Genomic DNA, 22,115 nt, shown 5'->3' with positions numbered 1-22,115 from the left:
GGCCGGTGCGCCCATCAAGTGGGGGGGCGGTCGAAGCCCCGCCCCCTCCCCCGGGCGCTAGTTATCAAGTTGGGTTGGCCGGGCGCTGTAGTGGCGTTAGCTTGTATTGCAAGCGGCTCGCTCCCTGTGTGAAACAGCATTTTGGTCACCCAGCGTTTGTCTATATTGTAAATCAGCCTTGGTGGCAAAGATGGATATGAAGAAAAGAATTTATCTAGAGCTTCGAAATAGGACGCCTTCAGATGTAAGATTTGTTTTGTTTTTATACAAAGAAAACTTCTAGACTTTTAAATGTTTTTTTAGGGAGGGAGGGGGGAAATAGTTGATGTTGGGGGTCCTGTCTGTTTATAAATGAAGCAATTCCCTTATCTGCCTTCTCGGGAATCTTGTTGCAAATGTGTAGAATATTTTATCCTTATTTTAAGTACGTGTGTGTATGTATTATTTAATTGCATTTTAAGTAGTATAACCATCAAGATTTGTAAGCCGACTGGATGAAATGCACCAAGAGTTTTGCAAGAGTGTATCTGAAGCTGATTACTTAATATTGCTGGCGCTTGGCAAACTTTTTTTTGCACCCCCCTTTTTTAAGAAAAATAGTGGAACGTTTGAAGTTTGCAAGACGTGTGAAAGAAACTTAATTTAAAGATACAACGCGATATTCCTATCGGTGATCAAGTAAGGGAGAACGGGGAGCCATATTTGCAACTTCATAGTCATGAACGCGCCCATTCTCGGATTTTTTCCTAAATTATAAAATGCTCCTAATAATGAACAACAGTCCGAGGTTAAGAGGACAACGTGGTTGAGGTCAGTCTCTGGATTGATTTTGGAGTGTTTTTATTTAGCTTCTAGTTCTTTTAACTTTGGAAATAAAATCTTTAGAATAAGCAAAAGACCTTGTGGGACGAAAATAGTTGCTGTTTGACATGAATCTGCATTAGGCGCGCATGAGAGCCTAGTGTGGATAATTTCGGATACTGTAAATATGTTTAAAATACACAGGAGACGGAGATTTTAAAACTGAGAGGTGCAGATTTCACCTTTGAAAAGATTATAGCCTCGACTGTGACAAAACTTATTTTTCTCACTTTTGGTCAGGTTATTTATTGCACATCCTTTTTTTTTAAAAAGGGGAGTACGGGATATTTAATTTACCAAGTGTATGAACTATTACAGTATTTTTATGGAAGGTTATGGGGGGGGGGGGAGAGAATGTGATTACATTTTTAATACCACGATCCCTAAATTATCTGGTTGCGGGCGAGATCCAGCAGGTTTACAATGGGAGGGAGGGGGGGCAAAAGCAGAATAGCTGTGCGTTTCCTCGGTTGGTGTGTTTGTAACGTTGGCAGTCACCGAAAAAGGGGAGGGTGGTTTTATTAGTTGGGCTTGCAGTTTAAGCGGTGTGGGCTTTTTTTAAAAAACAAATTTTAGTGCAGTCGTTTTTGGGGAAGGCGCGGAGAGAAATGCAAGTGTTAATGATTTTTAAAAAAACATTCTGCATCGGTCCCAGCGACAGAGAAATTGGGGCCAACTTTGGAACTTTGCACCGCGTTGGCAGGATCCGACCCAGCAGAAGTAGGACGGCCGCCATTTTATTAAGGGCTTGGAAACAGAAATGAAGAATATTAAATATCGTGCTCTTTTAAGGGGCTTTAAAAAAAAATATCTGGTCGCGGAGGAGGGAGGCGATACGATTTGTGTGTGTAAAACACTCTCGGGGCGATCGTGGAGCCAGGGAAAGGTAACAGGAGAGAGAGTGAGGGAAAATTGCAAGGACGAAAATACAGTAAGGTTACGTCATTGGGGAAATCGAGTCCATCAGCTCTTTTTCCACCTCGGAGAAGATTCTTGCTGTTGGGAGAGAATTGGGATCACCTCCTGGGGAGAGCAAAACATGTTTTATTTATTTTAAAAGCTTATTCAGAAGCTCTTACTGATTTTAAAAGAAGCTCTTATTGATTTTTTTTTTAGAGCGGGCTGGGGGGGGGAATGTTAAATGTTGCTAATAAGTCATAACAACCAGCCCTGGTAAAGTTTGCCTGCTTTGCTTGCCCCCGGGTTCTGCAATGTTGCCAATTGTGTGGATGTAGCGAGTTGTTTGTGTCGAACGTTCCAATTTGGAATTTGGAACGCGCCGGAGGTTCCAATGGAACTCTGCAACTTCGCAGCGGCAACATTCGGCGTTCTAATCAAGGTCACCAGGGTCCTCCCACCCTCCCTCCGCTCTGTGTGTGTGTGGGGGGGTGCTCATTATATAACCACACATAAGATTTGCGGGCATGTGCCTTTCCTGTTCCAGGTGTGTGTGTGTGGATATTTCATTAATTTTATATATATATGTATATATAATTTTATATATGTGTGTATATTGTGTGTGTGGATATTTCATTAATTTTATATGTGTATATATAATTTTATGTGTGTGTGTGTATATTGTGTGTCTGGTGTGTATTAAGTGTGTGTGCCCAAAAATATTAATCTTTGCACTGCAGATTTGTTGGTGTATGTCTACAAATCAAAGAAAGACTTGCATTTCTCTCGTGCCTTTCGCTATATAAAGGTGCTATATAAATGCAAGGCTTTCTTTCACGACCACCAGACGTCCCAAAGAGCTTTACAGCCAATGAAGTACTTTTTTTTTTGAAGTGTAGTCACTGTTGTAATGTAGGAAATGCAGCAGCCAATTTGCACCCAGTAAGCTCCCACAAACAGCAATGTGATAAAGACCAGATAATCTGGTTTAAAAAAAAAAGTGAAATCAGCCTTATTTAAGATTGTGTTTAGTGTTTTTCCTTAGGGCAGGTGTATTTTTTGTGTGTGGGAGGGGGCGAGTTTGTTTGGTAAAGTTTTTTTAATGTGTGGCTGAGCGTGAATCTTAACATTTATTTATAGTCCAGGGAAATGGATGAGACTGTGATACGTGAGATGTAATCACAGAAATAACTCCTCCCGAGTTTGTAGTGAGCTTCTTTTAGTTACAAGTTTTAAACCTATGTTACGACAGAGCAATTATCTATTTGTGTTGTAATTTGGGAGCTATGTTATGATCCAATTGTGGCTTTTTTTTAAACACTTAAGCCAAGTAGGGGTTATGCAGCCTGCAATTTGACACTACAGTTGCATAACTTAGCTCTACATCTAAATTGTTTCTGTTGCTGGTGTGACTTGGGTGCACCTACATATCTGAGTTATACAACTCTTGTATGCAAATTTGTGTTCAATTGGTTTGTGGTTGGCAAAGGGAATTAGTGGTGGTTTGTCATGGCCATTCAGTGCATCATGAATGGTAGTGCTCCATACAGCCACATAAAGTGTGAATAACTGTCCGCATGCCCGATACGAGACTCCCAAAACAAGTGCTCTACTTGGAGCTCCGGCACGGCAAGAGAGCCCCAGGTGGGCAGGGGAAACGCTTCAAGGACCACCCTCAAAGCCTCCTTGGAAAAAGTGTAACATCCCCACCGACACCTGGGAATCCCTGGCCCAAGACTGCACAAAGTGGAGGAGAAGCATCCGGGAAGGTGCCGAACACCTCGAGTCTCTTCGCCGGGAGCAAGCGGAAGCCCAGCGCAAGGAGCGCACGTCAACCCAAGCACCCCACCCACCCGCCCCTTCAACCACTCTCTGCCCCACCTGTGACAGAGACTGTAGGTCCCGCATTGGACTCCTCAGTCACCCGAGAACTCATTTTTAATGTGGAAGCAAGTCATCCTCTGTTCCGAGGGACTGCCCAAGAAGAAGAAAGAAAGAAAGAGAAGAATAACTGTTATGCATGTTTTGGCCAGTGTGACAAATACATTTCTTATGTTGGATTTAGGATACAAGCAGAAAATGCAGGAAGTGCACAGCTGGTCAGTCAACATCTATAGAGAGAGAAAAGCCAAGTTTGAGGTTTTGGTTGTGTATCCTTCATCTTGGGTCTTGGGAGTTGAAAGGGAGAGTAAACTGGCGAGTGACTGGAATGGGGGAAGTAACTCCAAACCACAGTCTTCAGTATATGGTGATAACATTTACTGCTCAAATTATGACCATTTTGAATTGGGAATTTTTTGCTGTTAACTCTTAATTTTTTTTACATGGTCAAGGCATGGGGAGATTAATACTGGGGAGATGAAAGTTTATTAATCTCAGACTCCATATTGGCATCAAGCACTCTTGGGTCAAGTTTATTATAACCAGCTACAGGGTTAAAGCGCTCTCGTTACTTTTTTCCCACCCCAACAGATAGAGTTTGTAGCCTGTGAGCGAGATGGACAAAAGTGGAATGGTTCCTGAGCTGTGGGCCAAACTCGAGGAATGTGGAGAGCCCTCAAGCTATGAGTCCGTGCTGTGTTTAGGCGCGAGAGTCAAAGGTCAGCGTATTAACCAACTGTGCCATCCTGGCTCCCCCTCATTATCTCGACTTTTTGTTTTCAGTTGAGGATTTCATTGACATGGCGGATGGGCGCCTTTGTTGCAGCATTGGACCTCAAGTGACCTATGTGCTGCTGTAGTTAGGTTTGCAGGCTGACTTATTAACACAAATGTAGGGTAGAATTCTCTACAATGAAGTTCAGAAGTATTTAAACTTTTTTTGTTTTTGTTAAAATTAAGAACATTTGTGTTTTTGGAGGCAAGGCCAAACCATTGGGCCCATTCAAACTCCTCCCTCAAGTATTGTACCTCATAACTGCATCTTGAACGCTAGTGTTTGTGCCTTTATTATGCTGCCTGGTAGATCGTTCATGTGTAATATTTTCACAGGTGTAGCCTGTTACACAGGCTAAGTGTAGCTTATTGTGTGTTGTATTCACTTGCACTGTAAAAGATTCTAATCTGAGTGTTTAGACTAGTGTAAAATAGGGCTTGGCGATGTCGGGCCTTGAAGTGGCAAGTTCAGATATGTGCACATCTTGACTAGTTCCCTAGATTAAGAATTTGATACGTCTGTCTGTGCACATACCACCCCCACTTGGAGCAATGAAATGGATGACGCAGTTACGATAAGGATGCAAACACTTTTTAGATGCATTTTGAATCCAGCTGGGCAGTAGATGGATGTTTTGGCTGAAGAGGTCGTGATGTTGAGTGGCGGCATATTCAGAGTAGTAAACAAGCAATATGTATATTTAAAATGAAGTGGCGTAACGTAGCGGAATACTTGGGACGGATTGGCAAAGGTTTATTCTGCTGGGAGGTGGCGCACTTTCCGTTATGGGCATCTGATGTCGAGATCAAGTGCTGTCAGGTATGGTACATTGTGACTGCAAGTAAAACTGGCCTCACTATGCCGCAACAATCTGCCGTAGCCCCAATTCCAAAAGAGTACTCGCTATACACCATATGGCATTCCCAGTTTCCACTCCCTCTGCCAGCACGGACGGTCTCTGTTTAGTGCAGAATTAGGGACAGTTTTATGTTCTAGGTGAGTAGGCTGATACTGCCCAGAGCCATCTCGTGTTGGAGGACACCAGCTGAGAATTACATAGAATTTACTGCACAGCAGCAGGCCATTCGGCCCAAGTTATCTCTGCTGGTATTTCTGCTCCTCTCGAGCCTCCTCCCACCCTACTTCATCTCTCCTCCTCCCACCCTACTTCATCTCTCCTCCTCCCACCCTACTTCATCTCGCCTCCTCCCACCCTACTTCATCTCACCCTATCAGTATAACCTTCTGTTCCTTTCGCCCTCATATATTTATCTAGCTGGCCCTTAAATGCATCTATGCTATTCGCCACAGCTAGTCCCCGTGGTAGCGTGATCATTATCCCTACTCTGTCACCTACCTCCGAACCAATTCCCTACCCGTGCCAGAACGTATGGGCATGGAATAGGAGACTTCATCAAAAGCAGAGGGTAGACTTTCATTCCGTCAGCTGGAACTAGATTTTAACTCTGCCCAGAGGTGGAAGGGAGCGACAGAATCTCTTACCAAAATAATTTGAATGGAGTGACAATGTATTCAAAAGCAAAATACTGCAGATGCTGGAAATCTGAAATAAAACCAGGATCTGCTGGAAATCCTCAGCAGGTCAGGCAGCCTCTGTGGAGCGAGAAACCGAGTTAATGTTTCAGGTCGATGTACAGTAAAGTCTTGTTTAAATGGCACTTTATTACATCCGTAATACTTTAATAACCGGCATCTTCTACCATACATTTAACGGAACATTCTGTAGGTGAGTACCCAATTATACAGTACATTTCTTGATTTTTAAATTTTTGTTTGTGTTAAAAATTGGCTTGGTAGGTATACCTCTGTTATCCAGAATTTTTCATCAACCGGCACCACCTGGGTCCCCTAGGTGCCGGATAAGAAAGAGTTTACTGTATATTCCTTCATCTTTGACCTCATCCCTCTTAGTGGTTGTACCTTGTGGTTAAAACACCTAACCTCCTTCCAACTGGCCTTGCTGAATTCAAAGCTTGTATCCACTAGCTGAGATGGATCTGTATAGATGTTTCTATTAATCTTGATTGAAATCCAGTCTGGAGGTGGGGAATACTGCAAATCTTAATCTTCCCCCACCCCAAAAAAAAATTACAGTCTCTTTAAAAATGTATTCACCTGGATTCGTTGTTCTAATGATTTTAACCAAAGTGATTTCCCCCCCCCCCCCCCCCCCCCCCCCGGCACATTTGTATGTAATAGTGAGCCTGATGACCTTAAGTTGAACCTGTCTCCAGTGGGTATGGATTTCTCCAATTTGAATTCATAAGAACATAGCATAAGCATTGTGAGCAGGAGTAGGCCACACTGGCCCTCCTAGCCTGCTACGTCATTCAATAAGATCATGGCTGCCCTTAGACCTCGACTCCACTTTCCCGCCCGATCCCCGTATCCCTCACCTTCCCGCCCGATCCCCCCAATTCCCCTCGAGTCCAAAAATCTATTCACATTGTTCGTGCTTGTTTGAGTTGGGGAGGGGGAAGGAAAGACCATTTATTTAAAAAAAAAACAACTCTGAGCAGATCCTTTGCCTTTCTGTGAAGCAGTTTTTAGTCCTGTGTTCCAGGAGAAATAGGCTACCACCGAAGAATGCAGAATTATCTGTTTCAGGTACCTGTTGTCAGTATCGAGCGTAACAACAGAAAACGCTGGGAAAACTCAGCAGGCCAGGGCTGCATCCGCAGAGAGAGAAACGGAGTTTTCGACCTGAAACGTTGACTCTCTTTCTCTCTCTCCACGGATGTTGCCTGACCTGCTGAGTTTTTCCAGCGTTTTCTGTTGTTTCGGATTTCCAGCATCCGCAGTATTTCGTGTCCGTATCGAGCACTCTTGTGTCGGGCCTAGTATGGTTAAATGAAGAGTAGAACTACCTTTACTCCGCCCTTGCTGCATTAGTGCAGCATTTCATTTCTCACTCTAGACGTGGCTACTGTAATAAGCAAGTTTGAAAATTGTGGGCAGTTTCGCACTGCAGTCCCACATTCATTGGGAATTGCATTGACTCCCCAAGGTCTTGGGAGGAACATTGGAGCCAGCAGACAGACAGACATTCATCCCATCAGTCTTCACTGAGCTTGAGCGCAGGCCCTTGGGAGCTGAAAGACTGAAGTACTTGGTCATTTTCTCTTCCCTCTCCAAAAGAAATTAAATTATAACAGAAAATGCTGGCAACACTCAGCAAGCCGGGCAGCATCGTGGAGAGAGGAACAGAGTTAACGTTTCAGGTCGATGACCCTTCGTAAGAACTGGAAAACATTGGAGAAGTAACAGATTTTTAAGCAAGTTTGGGGCAGGGCAAAGGAGATGGGGAGGAAAGAAAGGCTTTGTCTGTGATAGGATGGAAGGCAGGAGAGATTAAAAGTTAAATTATAGGCTGAATTATATGGTTTCTTGGTATGCTTTTAAATTGGCAGCCCTTTGTAAGAAACTGGCTGTATTCTCATACCTAATAGTTGAATTGCTCTTTAATGAATTAAATGATTTATTTTCTCAATGTGTAGTCGCTGTAGGAATTTCCAGTTGGGAACCATTCACTTGTGGCCAAACTGTTGGCTTGAACTTGTATCGGTGTCTCACACATCATGGGACGTGATCGGTTGCAACTTTATGCTGGGGTGTGATGGAATTTTGACCTGGGTATGTTTATTGGAACCTGATCAAATAATCCAGGCAGCACAATGGTTGGTGGGGCGCTGGGAATGTTACTTGGAAGTGCAACCATGGATATTGCAGAGTTTAGCTTCACTATCTTTCGCCGGGAAGAAATTGTAGAGAACTTTGCAACTTAATTAAATGAATTGGAACCCAATCAGTAGGTGGCCAGTGCAAGGTGGGCGGAGCAGCCTTCTCTTGTTCCATTCTTGGATGACGGTTATCTTGCATGTTAAGATTGTGTGCAAATAAATATTTTTTTTTCGGTGCTTGCTCTGGTCCCTCATGATTTTAAAAATACAGAATTAATCCAACATCAGTCTTGAGCTTTGAGTTCATTTGCAAGTACCAAGACTGCAAACAACTTGCTCAAGGGTGGCTTCAGTCATAAAGGCCAGTTTTGCTTATTGCAGATGAGAAGAATTTCAGTGAGTTGTGATTTATTTTGTACAATTGGAAATGTAAACACTGAAGTGGATTTTGATTGCCAGCCTATGAGCTGGAAATACTAAATAACAACAGAAAATGCTGGAAAAACTCAGCAGGCCAGGCAACATCCGTGGAGAGAGAAATAGTCAAGACAAATGGGTTTCGACCTGAAACGTTGACTCCATTTCTCTTTCCACGGATGTTGCCTGGCCTGCTGAGTTTTTCCAGCATTTTTTGTTTCGGATTTCCAGCATCTGCAGTATTTTGCTATCGAGCTGGAAATACTGTTGGGTTTGGGGGTCTGAAGACTGATCCATGCAGTTTGAGGGTAGGATTATGATCTTCATGTTTGCCAGTGTTTTGACTTGACAATGTAAGTGGGGAATTGAAACACTTGGGCTGCATTGCCAAATGGTCGAGCAATGAAAATCAGAAGCGCAAGAGGCCAGAATTGGAGGAGTGCAGAGATCTCGGAGGGTTGTTGGGCTGGAGGAGGTTACAGAGATGGGGAGGGGCGAGGCCAGGGAGAGATTTGAAAATAAGGTTGAGAATTTTAAAATCGAGGCATTGCCGTACTGGGAACCAATGTAGGTCTGCGAGCACCGTGGCGATGGGCAGACGAAACTTGGTGCGAGTTAGGATGGGGCTGAATGTCTGTGTATGGAGCGAGAAAGACTTAGAAAAAAAACTTATTGGTTGTATAGTGCCGCTATGGCTTGTTTTTCAATGCTACAGCAGTGCTATTGCTTTGATTTGTTGCATGGCCTTTTGCTGGGCATTTGTGTTCCTGGAATTGCTATCTCTTAGCTAATTGGTGATTCAATAAAATCCCATCATAAGCTCCGAGCCAAGGGGGCTTTGGTGGAGCGGATGCTGTTTTTGAACCTGTGAGCCTGGGTTTGAATCTGGCCCAGACTGTGTGTGTGTGTGTCTGTCTGTGTCCTGGTGGGAAATGTTTGGGCCGTATCAATCCATTTCTTGGGCATGAGCTGCAGCCCAGACACATTGTTGGGGCAAGTTTTAGGAGAAGCTGTTATATTTGGAATTGGTGGGAAAACCGTCTCTGGAAATAATTGGCTCTTGAGCAACGCAGGTGTCCTTGTGGATTTATTTGTCCCAAACACTCTGCCAATGCAGTGGTCCCCACCTTGCCCCCTCCTCAACAAGTTTCGGGTGGAAGCTCCCTTTTCAAAATGTTAAGTTGTCAAATCGCGCACCTTTATTTCACGAACACGATTCCAAAATGTTGTCGGTCATTACTTGTTAGATGCTTTCCATGTGCGACAGTTAGAACAAGGAGTTGTGGAGGTCATTGAAGAAATGCTTGTGGTTCAGAGCTATAATTATGAATAGCTTCCTACGTTACCGAAATGGGAGTATATACTTTGCAAAATCCTAACCTGGTACACCTATATGAAAATGTATGTCATTTGGTCATTTTGGATGTGAAAGAAATTCACCTGTTGGATAACTAGTAAATGTGACATAAAAAAATGAATACAGGAAACTTTGGTTTATCCGGAGGTTAACTGTCCGGAATGCTTGAGCCACCGGCAAAAATCAGGAGCTGTTTCGTTGCTTTTTTTTCACCAGTCAGGCTCTGCAAGGTCTCGCTGAAGCTGTTGCTAAGCTACAGAGAGGCTTGCAAGGTACGGCCGACTGTTTAGAAGCTGTTGGGTTTGTTGCCGGATACGGAGCTCAAAATCTCTGTTTCAACATTAGCGCTGGTTTGTCCGGCAGTTTTGATGGGACGGCAACAGTTCAGTGCCGGATAGCACAAAGTTTCCTGTATTGTATTTTGGTATCGCTGTAGAGATTTTAAAGTTTCATCCAAGTGTGGACTGTTTGTTGTCTGGCTGGTTGGGATAGTGCTTTGTGTACCTGGTGTGCTTTGACTAGTGCAGTCTTGGAACCAGTGGAAATGCACTCATGGTTAACTGAATGTTATAAGCTGGAATTCTCTGTATGCTGCTCTGTTTAAGCACATTGTGTTGGCAGCTAAATTGATCTAGGAGATCAGGAGAGGTTTTTTTTTTGTACTAATGTTTTATGTCATTGAACCTGGGGAAGGTGTGGTGTAGAAGTGGCTTGGTACCTTTTGGCGAGCCACCCAAGTCCTGGACCATGCAGCTGCCTCTAGTTCAGCTGGTGTCCAGTGAGTAAATGGGTTATCCGCGGAATCGACAGAGCCCAGCTGGTCCATGCTGGTGTTTATCCTCCGCACGAGCCTCCTCTTATCCTGCCTCTTCTTCATCTCGCCCAATCGGCATATCCTTTTCCTTTTCTCCTTTTATGTGCTTATCTAAATGCAAATCGGAAAGGTCCCAAGGTTGATTCCTGGACTGCTGAGTTAGCTGATCTTGGCAGGGAATACCTCTGGGTTAGGGAGGAGAAGGAAATAAACAAAACGCAGCCAGGTTTCTGTTCAGATTGCGACCTGTGGTATAAAGCATCTGTGTGGATGATCATTTGAGGGACAGGATTGGCCTCGTCTTTGACCTCCCTCCCCCCCCCCCCCCCCCCCATTGTTGAACAGCCTATCGACTCTCGCTTTCAAGGCTCACAGAGGAACAGCACACCGGGTAAGGCACTGGCGGGAGCTTGGCATCCGAGGAACCATCTCCTGCAGGAGGAGAAAGCAAAAAGCTGAATGTAAACGGTATTTTAGTTTGGAGGGTTGTCGTGTTTTCCTTCAAGGCGCTCGTCTTAAATAATTTTCTGGAGTCCAGTGTGGTTTACTTGTGACTTTATGGTCTTTTTCATGATGGATATTTGGTGTGTGGAGTTTGGTGACTAAATTTCATTTTTGGGTGTCAGTTTGGTGGCAGGGGTGGGGTAGTGCGGTGCAGAACTTTAACACACTCTTTTATCTCCACTGTCCAACTTCGCATTCAACCTTGACTGGTAGAAATTGTGTGGACTGTAAGGCTTCTATCTGGGAAATTCCTGTGACATGGGTCTGTCTAGGGGAAAACTTTGCTACAGTGTGGTGGCCGACTAGCTTGGGCCAGAAGGTTGGCTGTGTGGGAAGTAGAAGGTTACGCTGGTTTAGGGGTAGTGATGGCATCTCTTGCCTCTGAGTCAGAAGGTCGTGGGTTCAAGTCCCACTCCAGAGACTTGAGCACAAAAATCCAGGCTGATACTCCCCAGTATAGTACTGAGGGAGTGCTGCACTGTCGGAGGATGAGCTGTTAAACCGCCTGCTCTCCTGGGTGATTGTAATAGATCCCGTGGCACTATTTGAGGAAGAGCAGGGGAATGCTCCACGGTGTCCTGGCCAACATTTATCCCTCAACCAACATCTAAAACCGATTATCTGGTCATCTATCACATTGCTGTTTGTGGGAGCTTGCTGTGTGCAAATTGGCTGCCGCGTTGCCTACATTACAACAGTGACTACACTTCAAAAAATACTTCATTGGCTGCGAAGCGCTTGGGGACATCCTGAGGTTGTGAAAGGCGCTGTAGAAATGCAAGTCTCTTCCTTCTATTGGTTTGAGTATAAGTTTAAGGCACAGTTCTGGAGGGCAGTGGAGAGCTTTATTCTGTATCTGTTCAAAAATTGTAGCTGGCCATGGGAGTGTTTCATTTTTGAAGGACGACAAAAGTGTTCCAAATGACAGCCTCTCAAGTTGGAAAGCATGCTGGGGTGAAGGTGCCCGAGCTATGTCCTGTAAATTTCAATTGCTGCAACAACGTGGAGCTGATTGTTAGAGGTTCAAATCCAACTGGTCACTGATGACCTGAAACTCTCCGCTGACTAAGGATCCTACGTGAAGATTTTGGCTCGTCTCATCTCGTTCCAGGTGGGCTTGGGCCAACAACCGCTCCAAACTTGGGGAGTCTGAGTTGGCAATCTTGCTCACTGGCCACCAGGATGGCTGGTGTAGGCAGTGGAACATTCACCTTGGGGCTGTAGCAGCAAGGAAGGAGCTTTATTGCGCTGTCTATTGTGGGCCCATGGGCTGTATATTTTACTACAATGGGGCCTCGGAGGCCATGTGTCAAGTTGAAATCAATACTCCTGTTTATTTGTGTATCTCGGGTTGCTACTACTAACAGATCTTGGTTCATTGCTGGACAAATCCTAATTAGAACACCAACAGCCCTTTCCGAACCTCCAGGCCTAACAAAACTCAACAGGGCTAATGAGTGAATAAGAAAAACAAATGCAAATAACAACAACTTCTATTTATATAGCGGCTTTAACGTAGTAAAACGTCCTAAGGTGTTTCACAGGAGCGATTATCAAACAGAATTTGACACCGAGCCACGTAGATATTAGGACAGGTGACCAAAAGCTTGGTCAAAGAGGTAGGTTTTAAGGAGCGTCTTAAAGGAGGAGAGATTGGCGGCGAGGTTTAGGCCGGGGATTCCAGAGCTCGGGCCCAGACAGCTGAAGGCACGGCCACCAATGTTGAAGTGATGAAAATCGGGGATGCACGAGGCCAGAATTGGAGGAGCGTAGAGATTTCGGAGGGTTGTCTGGCTGTAGGAGGTTACAGAGTTGGGGAAAGACGAGGCCATGGAGGGATTTGAATACATGGATGAGACGTTGCCTGGGCGACGAGGCTCAGTCGCCATTTGTGGTCTGGGCCATAGTTCTGTCATCTTGGCTGTATCTGACCTGAAGGTGGCTGATTTTGATAGTGCAACTTTCCCCCTCTTTATTACCCACTAACAACTCTCTCCTGGAAGATCAAAAAAATGGCTTTGACATTGTACAAGATGTATCTGTATCGGGCTTCCCTGATGGTGCAGTGAGTCATAGTATACAGCAGGAAACCACATCACCCAGGGAGGAGGTCCCAGGCTCAATCTCTGGGATAGCCAAGGCAGGAATAAGTGTGCTGCAATTGGTCTCTACTCTTGTGGTAGAGGGTGGGGGGGTGGGGAAAGCTAAGTCTCCTGCCAGTGACTTCCTAATGGGAAAGAGTGTGGGTGTTGGAGGAGGCTTGGCTTGCGATGCCCTCCACAGTTTGAATACCCTGCCAGCTGTCGCTATATATACTCTGGTGAAGATTGATGGCGTGGCTCCGGAGTAGGGGCCCTGCAGAAAATACTTCCAAGAAAAGAGGTCGAACTTGTTATCTGAAAAAAAGCATGTGAAGTTGCTATTTTAAAGAGTGTGGGGGGCGGGGGGATGTGCTTAAAACTCCACGCAGGTTCAACCAGAAAGCCAGTCTGTTCTGTTTTTTTTCCATCCCTCTCCTGGCACTGGAGTCCTGCCTCCCACTGATGATCTGACCTGATCGGTTATGTGGATGGTAAATTCTACAAGGTACTCAACATCCAGAAACAACTGCTTGATCAGCGGGGTAGAATCTACGAAACATCAACTTGGAAATCATTGACCAGTTCCCCTTTTGGCTGAAGTGTGCGCAAAACAAACTAGGAACACCCGTGTAAATGGTTGGCAGTTTTCTCCTTTGACGAAGGTGGTAGTGACTCTTGCTGAAGTATGGCGCTGCGCGCACTGACTCCCTCTGAAACCTTTTTTTAATGGGTGGGGGGGGGGGGGGGGATAGAAAAAGCAGCGCTTTTTAAGACCTGCTTGGGGTCGATGGCCTTTTATTGCAGCCCTGTTTCAGGTGGACTGTCCCTTGCAGGGAACCAGCAGATCTCTCTGCAAAGCTGGTGGTAGAGAAAGATGCTCAAATAAGATGGGGATATTTGTGGGGGTGCAGTATGCCAGCAGGGTATGCATTTTTTTAATGCATAGAAACATTTTCACGTTCCATAACTGTAAGTAAGAATTAGGACATCATGACACCACACTCTGACTTCACCTAACCCGATAGCGCTGGACTAACTTTGTCACTGGTCTTTGTGTATTGGTCGTAATATACCAGGTAACATCACACCTGACCAATATATTTTAGCGTTTTGTGACACTCTCTTGATCTATTTGTTACCTTTAGCAGACAACTCTTGGTGCTACTCCCTCATTCATGCCTTTGGTCACTTACAGACTTGGATACTCCCAACGCTTTACTCGCCCACCTCCCATTCGCCACATACTTCAGCTCATTCCAAAATTCCTGCCCATCACCCCTGTCCTCGTTGACCCATATTGGATCCTGAACCCCAACAACTGAGATTTAAAATTCTCATCCTTGTGTTTAAGTCCCTTTTTTATCGCTGACCTATATTGGCTCCCGGTTAAGCAACGACTCGGATTTTTAAAATTCCCATCCTTGTTTTCAAATCCCTCCAAGGCCTTGCTCTTTCCTATCTCTGTAATCCCCTCCAGCCCCACAATCCCCCCGAGATATCTGCTCTGCTCTAATTCTGGCCTCTTGAGCATCCCCGATTTCCATCGCTCCACCATTGGTAGCCGTGCCTTCAGCTGCCTGGGCCCTAAGCTCTGGAATTCCCCCCCTAAACCTCTGCTTTGCTACCTCCTTCCTCAAGACGTTTCTTAAAACCTGCCGCTTCGACTAATCATCTGCCCTAATATCTCCTTATGTGGCTCGGTGTCAACATTTTGTTTCACAACGCTCCTGTGAAGTGCCTTGGGGCATTTTACTACATTAAAGCAGCTATATAAATACAAGGTGGTGGTTTTTATGACCTCTCCCCTCTCTATCTCTAGCCGCCTCCATTGGTACCTCTTTTTCTCTTTATACCCCAACCACTGAACGTTCCTTTGACTCCAGTTCTTGTGTGTTTTCTCATCCTTTCACTCCACCATTAGCAGTTGTGCATTCTGCTGACTAGGTCCCATGTTCTGGAAACTCCCTTCCTAAACCCCTCCGCCTCCTCGTCTCCCTCTGCTTTTAAGACCCTCCTTTTAAAGCCCACCTCCCTTGACCAAGCTTTTGGTCACCTCTCCTGGTCTCCCTCTTCTGACTGACCTTGGCACCTGTTGTCATTCCTTGTGCCCGTGTGTAGCCCCTTGGGCTGGTGAATGACGCAATGTGAGCTGGTCACTGTAGTAGCCGCATAGCTGATGACTCGTAATGCTCTTCGGGGACCACCTCCGTTTGGAAAGACCAGATCTATAACGGTACCACTGGGTGTTACCGCAGTTCAAGGGGACGTTGTATGAAAATTCCACACACCCACTGTTGCAACGCGCTGAGATTCCAGTGATACTGCCTGACACTAACTGCCTGGCTCAGGAGGTATCACTCACAGAAACAGGAACATAAAACCTGATGTCTTCATTGCCCATTTAACCTGATGTCTTTATTGCCCATTTAACCTGAAGGGAAGCAAGCAATCCCAAGAGTGCTCAGTTGGTGCTGTTTTATTGTATCTGCAGCATAGGTTTCTAGTGCTGTTCGTCCATTAGGAATAGCGGGTGATTCTGACAAAGGGGGTGACGGCAAGTGTGAGGGACTGTCGACAGTTTAACATTGCACAGCTCTTGGCTTTCAGCTTGGTTGGGGGGAAAACAAGACGGCTGGACGTGAAGCCTCTCGTCAAGGGCATTAACCTGAGCAGCATCTAGCTGCAAGACCTGAATCGCGATGCGAGGGCAAATCACTGGGAAATAGACTGCAGGAAGAATTCTTTTTAAATTTTACAATCTAACCCAAACTGCAGCTCAGCAGGCTGCCTTGTGTGAGGGCTGTAATGTCCGTCCAGATAAATGGATCCGTTCAGCAGGATCAATTAGAATTAGTTGGGGTAAAATAGAATCCTTCGACCGCCCCTTGACTCTCGCGTTTGAAAAGAATGAGTTTGAAGTGTAAATGAGGAGGAGGGGGTATTGGGGAGAGAAAGATCAGATGTTTATTTGAAAGTAAATTCAGCTATAAGAAAGGTGCAGCAGCATTGAGGATTTTTACCTCGATTTGGGGGGCTTCATAATTAAATTAGTTTTATGAATATGTAGGACTTGAGGTTCAAGCCTTGCTTTAAAGCTGTGATGTAAGTGAGGTGGAATGAACCTTGTGGAATACACCAAATATTTTTTTTGTTCATTCCGCTCCACGTACAAACACCAGCAACTTTCTAGTGATATTCCAGCTATCACACAAGGCAGCCTCCTGAGCTATTGTGTAGAATGGGCTTCTATTCACTGGCGTTTAGAAGAATGAGAGGTGATCTCATTGAAACATGAAAGAGTCTGTGAGGGTTTGACAGGGTAGATGCTGAGAGGCTGTTTCCCCCTGGCTGGGGAGTCTAGAACGAGGGGTCACAGTCTCAGGTTAAGGGGTCGGCCATTTAGGACTGAGATGAGGAGAAATTTCTTTGCTCAGAGGGTTGCGATTCTTTGGAATTCTCTACCCCAGAGGGCTGTGGATACTCAGTCGTTGAGTATATTCAAGACAGAGATTGATAAATTTTTGGACTCTAGGGGTATTGAGTGATACGGGGATAGGGCGGTAAAGTGGAGTTGAGTTAGAAGATTAGCCATGATCTTACTGAATGGTGGATTTTTACCTCAGCCGCTGACACTTTTGCCTACCATCACATGACTTCCAGTACTTCAAGGCTTTTGTAAAACTTTAATATAAGAACTTCCAGGTGTCAGCCAGTGGCTCAGTGGGTAGCACTCTTGCCTATGAGTCGGAAGGTTGTGGGTTCGTTGTCTCACTCCAGAGACTTGAGCACAAGATCTAGGCTGTCATTCCAGTGCCATGCTGAGGGAGTGCTGCACTGTCAGAGGTGCCATCTTTCGGATGAGACGTTAAACCGAGGCCCCATCTGCGCTCTCTCTGGTGGACGTAAAAGATTTCGTGGCACTATTTTGAAGAAGAGCCGGGGAGTTATTCCCCGGTGTCCTGGCCAATCTTCAACCAATATCACTAAACCAGATTATCTGGTCATATCACCGTTGCGGTTTGTGTGACCTTGTGTACAATGTAGCTGCCGTGGGTCCTACATTACAGCAGTGACTATACTTCAAAACTGTACTTCACTGGCTGTACAGCACTTTGCGATGTCCTGAGATCGTGATTGTCTTTTTATCCCTTCATCATTTCATCCACTGAAAGGACCATTATGTTGACCAGAATGTATAAATTTAGTTCATCTCATTACAAAGAGACCTTGAGCGCCACTTTTTTTTCTTCCAACAAGTACAGCTTCAACTCGCAAGTCATGAAGAGAATTATGTAAGGATCACTGGAGCAATGGGAAAAAGGATTGTCCAGTTAAGTAGTGGGGGAGATAGAAACATAGAGATAGGAACAGGAGTAGGCCATTCGGCCCTTCGAGCCTGCTCCGCCATTCAATGAGATCATTGTCAGAAAGGAGTCCCAGAACTAAAAAAAAAATGATTTAAAGCTGTCACTTGCCGAGCACAACAGCTATTGGCACCATCATCTGTGTACCCATGATGGAACTTTGGTTCCAAATATCCTGACTTGGCGCTTATTCTACAGCCAATAGCCATGACCATGGCTGAGGAGCCTGCTTGTAAATATTCAGCCAAGGAAGATCCTTTTGTAGAGTATCTTAAGTGTTTTGTGTCTCTGTCTCGCCGTGTCGACTGCTTTGACGCACGGTTGGAGTCTTTGACCATTTCCAGCTGTCTCCGTTGATATTCGTGACGGCTTTGCATAATGGCCCAGTAAGATTGGAATTTGGTGGTAATCCATTGGTGGTCTTGGCGGGCTTATCTACCTTGGACAGTAGTTTGTGTAGTCCCTTAACAATGGAAGAACTTTGGTCCGTTCACTTCTGTTTGAACTAAATTGACTCTCCTGTGTTTTATTGAGTATCCCCTTTTATACAGCGTGTGGCTGAACCCCATGTGGCTTTCCACGACTAAATCCGGTTTGGAAAACCGCCAGTACAGGAAACTCTCTGGTATCCGGCACCGACACGACCGGCGTGCTGCCGGTTGATTAAAAATTCCGGATGACGGAGAGGGTTATCTACCGAGGCTATTTTTAACAAACAAAGAGTCAGACTCCTGTTATTGAGGTGTTCAGACTTCTGACAGCGCCAAGAAGCCGAGTAGTGGCAGTTTGGAGAACTACCCCCACTGACTAACTCGGCCACCGCGGGAGACTCGGACTTGGACTCGGCAACATTTCCGGTTATTGAGGTGTTGTTTTCGGAGTATGAATTTTGCCGGTTAATAGAGAATTCCGGATATTTAGGTGCCGTTTAAACGAGAGTTTCCTGTAAAAGGAAAAAGCACCCGTGTCTACGAAAGATGATCAAGAAATTCGGATGACTACAGCCAACGCCTTTTACTTGAGGGAATTTGGCAAACATGAAAATAGAAGATAGGAGCAGTAGGCCATTCGGCCCCTCGAGCCTGCTCCGCCATTCAATGAGATCATGGCTGATCATCTAAACTCAGTACCCTGTCCCTGCCTTCTCCCCGTATCCCTTGATCCCTTGATCCCTTTAGCCTTAAGAAATATATCTAACTCCTTCTTCTTGAATATATTTAACGAATTGGCCTCAACTGCCTTCTGTGGTAGAGAATTCCACAGGTTCACCACTCTGGGTGAAGAAATTCCTCCTCATCTCTGTCCTAAATGGCTTACCCCTTATCCTTAGACTGTGACCCCTGGTTCTGGACTCCCCGGCCTTCGGGAACATCCTTCCTGCATCTAATCTGTCTAATCCTGTTAGAATTTTATAAGTTTCAATGAGATCCCCTCATTCTTCTAAACTCCAGCGACTATAAGCCCAATCTCTCCTCATACGTCATTCCTGCCATCCCAGGTATCAGTCTGGTGAATCTTCGCTGCACTCCCTCCATGGCAAGAACATCCTTCCTCAGATAAGGTGACCAAAACTGCACACAATACTCGGTGTGGTTTCACCAAGGCCCTGTACAACTGCAGCAAGACATCCTTGCTCCTGTACTCAAACCCTCTCGCTACGAAGGCCAACATACCATTTGCCGCCTTAACTGCCTCTGCATGCTTACCTTCAGCGACTGGTGCACAAGGGCACCCAGGTCTCGTTGCACTTCCCCTTCTCCCAATCTATTGCCGTTCAGATAATCTGCCTTCCTGTTTTTGCCACCAAAGTGGATAACCTCGCATTTATCCACATTATACTGCATCTGCCCAATCACCCAACCTGTCCAAATCATACTGGAGTTTCTCGGCATCCTCCTCACAGCGCACACGCCCACCCAGCTTTGTGTCGTCTGCAAACTTGGAGATATTACATCTAGTTCCCTCGTCTAGATCATCATTAATATATTTTGTGAATAGCTGGGGTCCTAGGACTGATCCCTGCGGTACCCCACTAGTCACTGCCTGCCACTCGGGGGAAAAAGACCCGTTTATTCCAACTCTTTGTTTCCTGTCTGCCAACCAGTTCTCTATCCAAATGCATTGGGATAAGAGCATAAGAAAGCGTGAAACAAGAAACCGTTTACACCATTAAACCTTTCTCTAGACCACGCAGTCTACTACAGCCAAGGTGCTGAATCTTCCGAGGGCAAGTTCTGCAATGTTTCTTCTGTCCCTCCAAAGGTAAATCAGGCAAAACATTAGTGTGTCTCTAACTCTGCAACCTCAATTATTGATCCTTGCCTTGACATTTCCAAGTGCCGGGATTATGTTGGTTGATAAACTGCATTTTGGAGTAATTTAACAGCCCAGATTTTGGTGGAAATAAGACCATTCAGACAAAACATTAGTTGTGGATGCCTTTTGGTGAGAGGTCCAGGACTGCAGTTATACATCTAAAAATGTTTACACATCTGTCTCTGTCTCGCTGTGTCCACTGCTTTGACCATTTCCAACTGTCTCCATTGGTATTCGTGATGGCCTTGCATAATTGTGGGGAGGGGGGGGGGAGAAGAGAGTATCTACCTTTGCCTTCATCTGAGTAGTGAGTACCATTTGACTTACAGCATGGGAGACTAGGCATGGGCAAGGGAGACTAGACATGGGCAAGGGAGACTGTCATTGAAATCTCTGGCAAGTTCTCAAATTGCTGTGCTTGCGTATCTTTCTTGTAACTAACCCCTACCTCAACGAATAAGGTGGAAGGAACGTGGGCCTAAGCCGTAGGATTTGGCATGTCAAACTGCTGGAACTTGTCATTTGGTTTTGTATATAGTGTAAAGAACACACTTCTGGGAGGAACCGAGATGTCGTTTGAATACGTTCAAAGAATTGGATGCTACCATACCAAATGGACTCTTGATATTGGCACAGTTCTGTCTTCCCCTCTTAACTAGCATCACTAGGAGCTGGACAGAGGAGAGTAGTTAACTTCCTTTTGATCAAGGAAGGCGTGCCTCTTGGACCTTCTCAATGCTGAGTGTTGAGTTGGCCCTGCAGATGGGATCTGCTGACAGGATTTGGGATCTGGAGCTGTGGGATGATGCAGCAACCGAGGGCTTCTGCTTCTTGAAGGGCCAATCGTGGTATCTTGGTGGCGTTGAGGCCCTACAATATTACTGTAAATGGGATGGGTTTTGTTGCTGTTGAGAACAATCTTGCAACCAGCTCGGCTCGGATATTCCAGCCATCAGATGCTGTTGGTAAGAGCTGGTCACCTAGGATACTTGTGTGACATCCCATTCAGTCCATTGCCAGCCCATGATGGGGACGAGCTGGTCAATACCCTCTGCTTTTCAGGTTCATGAAGGGCGCCTGGAAAGTTGAGCATTTCCTTTACCAGCTAACTCCTTGGGATTTAATTTTTTGTTCTGAGTAAATGGCTTCAGAGGTTCATCAATATCTTCTAGTCAATTTGCATTCTCATACTTGGACAGCTAACCACCCCATTGACACTGATTTGGTGTTGAAATTAGGAACACAAGAACAGGAGGAGGCCATTCAGCCCCTCGAGCCTGTTCCGCCAATTAATGAGATCATGGCTGATCTGCAACCTAACTCCATCGACCCGCCTTTGGCCCATCTCCCTTAAGACCTTTCGTTGACAGAAATCGATCAATCTCGGATTTAAAATTAATAATTGATCTAGCATCAATTGCCGTTTGCGGAAGAGAGTTCCAAACTTCAGCTACCCTTTGAAGGTTAGTGAATTGATTGGTACTGAATGTATTTTCAGCAGGAGCCACCCATGTGCAGCTTGGTCTATACATGCTGGTCACCATGGCTGCAGTGTGTACCATCTACAAGATGCACTGCAGCAACTCGCCATGGCTTCTTCGGCAGCACCTCCCAAACCCGCAACCTCTTCCACCTAGAAGGACAAGGGCACCAGGCGCATTTTGGGGGGGGGGGGCGGAAGCACCACCACGTTCCCCTCCAAGTCACACACCATCCTGACTTAGAAGTCTATCACCTTACCCTTCATCGTCGCTGGGTCAAAATCCTGGAACTCCCTCCCTAACAGTACTATGGGAGTACCTTCACTACATGGACTGCAGCGGTTCAGGAAGGCGGCTCGCCGCCACTATCTCAAGGGCAATTAGGGATGGGCAATAAATGCTGGCCTTGCCAGCGATGCCCATAAATGAATAATAAAAAAAAAACTCTCCTGGGCTAGTACTTGTAGCACTTTGACTATTTGTAGGGCACCTACCTGTGTCAACTCTTGTTTTCTCAACATTTAATGCCTTGATCTGACTCTCGTGGCAGTGAGACACTGGGGTGCTCCCAACTTGGACCCTCAGAATTCCACCGTCGGGCTCCTATTTTAGTGGTGTTTTGAAACTGAGGGAGAGAGTGTTAAATTATGCTCATCCTCATTCTTT

At 45.4% G+C, this 22,115-nt stretch overlaps 1 protein-coding gene across 2 annotated transcripts in view; it reads left to right on the top strand.

The window, feature by feature from the left end:
• The first annotated feature begins 83 nt into the window (after positions 1–83).
• anp32a (acidic (leucine-rich) nuclear phosphoprotein 32 family, member A) overlaps positions 84–22,115 on the top strand; it is a 36,386-nt gene continuing 14,354 nt past the window's right edge. The window contains exon 1 of one of the 2 annotated variants that reach the window (XM_085968485.1): positions 84–244. In XM_085968485.1, coding sequence (XP_085824611.1) covers positions 191–244 — 54 coding nt within the window. In that variant the 5' untranslated portion in view covers positions 84–190. Of the gene's footprint in view, positions 245–1,587; positions 1,748–22,115 lie in introns of those variants that run through there. The other variant, XM_085968484.1, reaches the window with a different exon arrangement.

The sequence above is a fragment of the Somniosus microcephalus genome, chromosome 27 (assembly GCF_052327205.1).
Source record: "Somniosus microcephalus isolate GS21.2 chromosome 27, FLI_Smic_1.0, whole genome shotgun sequence".
NCBI classification, from domain to species: domain Eukaryota; kingdom Metazoa; phylum Chordata; class Chondrichthyes; order Squaliformes; family Somniosidae; genus Somniosus; species Somniosus microcephalus.
The sequence above is the reverse complement of the archived record's forward strand: the minus strand, read 5'-3'. Positions and strand labels throughout refer to the sequence as shown.